The sequence below is a fragment of the Acanthisitta chloris genome, unplaced genomic scaffold, assembly GCF_000695815.1.
Source record: "Acanthisitta chloris isolate BGI_N310 unplaced genomic scaffold, ASM69581v1 scaffold6626, whole genome shotgun sequence".
NCBI lineage: Eukaryota > Metazoa > Chordata > Aves > Passeriformes > Acanthisittidae > Acanthisitta > Acanthisitta chloris.
Window position 1 is genome coordinate 6,703 of NW_008676375.1, and position 318 is coordinate 7,020.

Consider the following 318-nt stretch of genomic DNA (forward strand, 5'->3'; position numbering starts at 1 on the left):
GCACCAGCCACACAGCCTGGCAGCTCCCGCACCTTCCCCTCCCCGCGGCTCTCCCGACAAGCCCCCGTGCCCTCCAAGGCAACCCCACTCACTCGTCCACACGTGGAAGGGAGCTGTGGCCAGGCTCTCTGAGGGGTGGTCTTCTGTGCCCAGCCCGCTCAGCGTTGTGACGTGCACGACGTACCTCTCTCCCGGCTGCAGGTCCCTGCGGGGGAGACGGGTGGGGTGGGAAGGGTAAGCAGGGCAGCCCGGGAGGGGCAGCGCCCACGCCCACCATGCCACACTCACAGGAAGGGGTACTTGGCCACGCTGCTGGTT

The 318-nt window shown here is 68.9% G+C and overlaps 1 protein-coding gene across 1 annotated transcript in view; it reads right to left on the reverse strand.

Annotated features, from left to right (window-relative positions):
- The window catches only part of SNED1 (sushi, nidogen and EGF-like domains 1), a gene marked incomplete at its 5' end in the record, with an annotated part of 17,849 nt that overhangs the window by 4,811 nt on the left and 12,720 nt on the right, over nucleotides 1-318 (reverse strand). The window contains 2 exons of the mRNA XM_009076104.1: nucleotides 93-205; nucleotides 309-318. The exon at nucleotides 309-318 is cut by the window's right edge and continues 156 nt beyond it. Coding sequence (XP_009074352.1) covers nucleotides 93-205; nucleotides 309-318 — 123 coding nt within the window. The remainder of the gene's footprint in view (nucleotides 1-92; nucleotides 206-308) is intronic.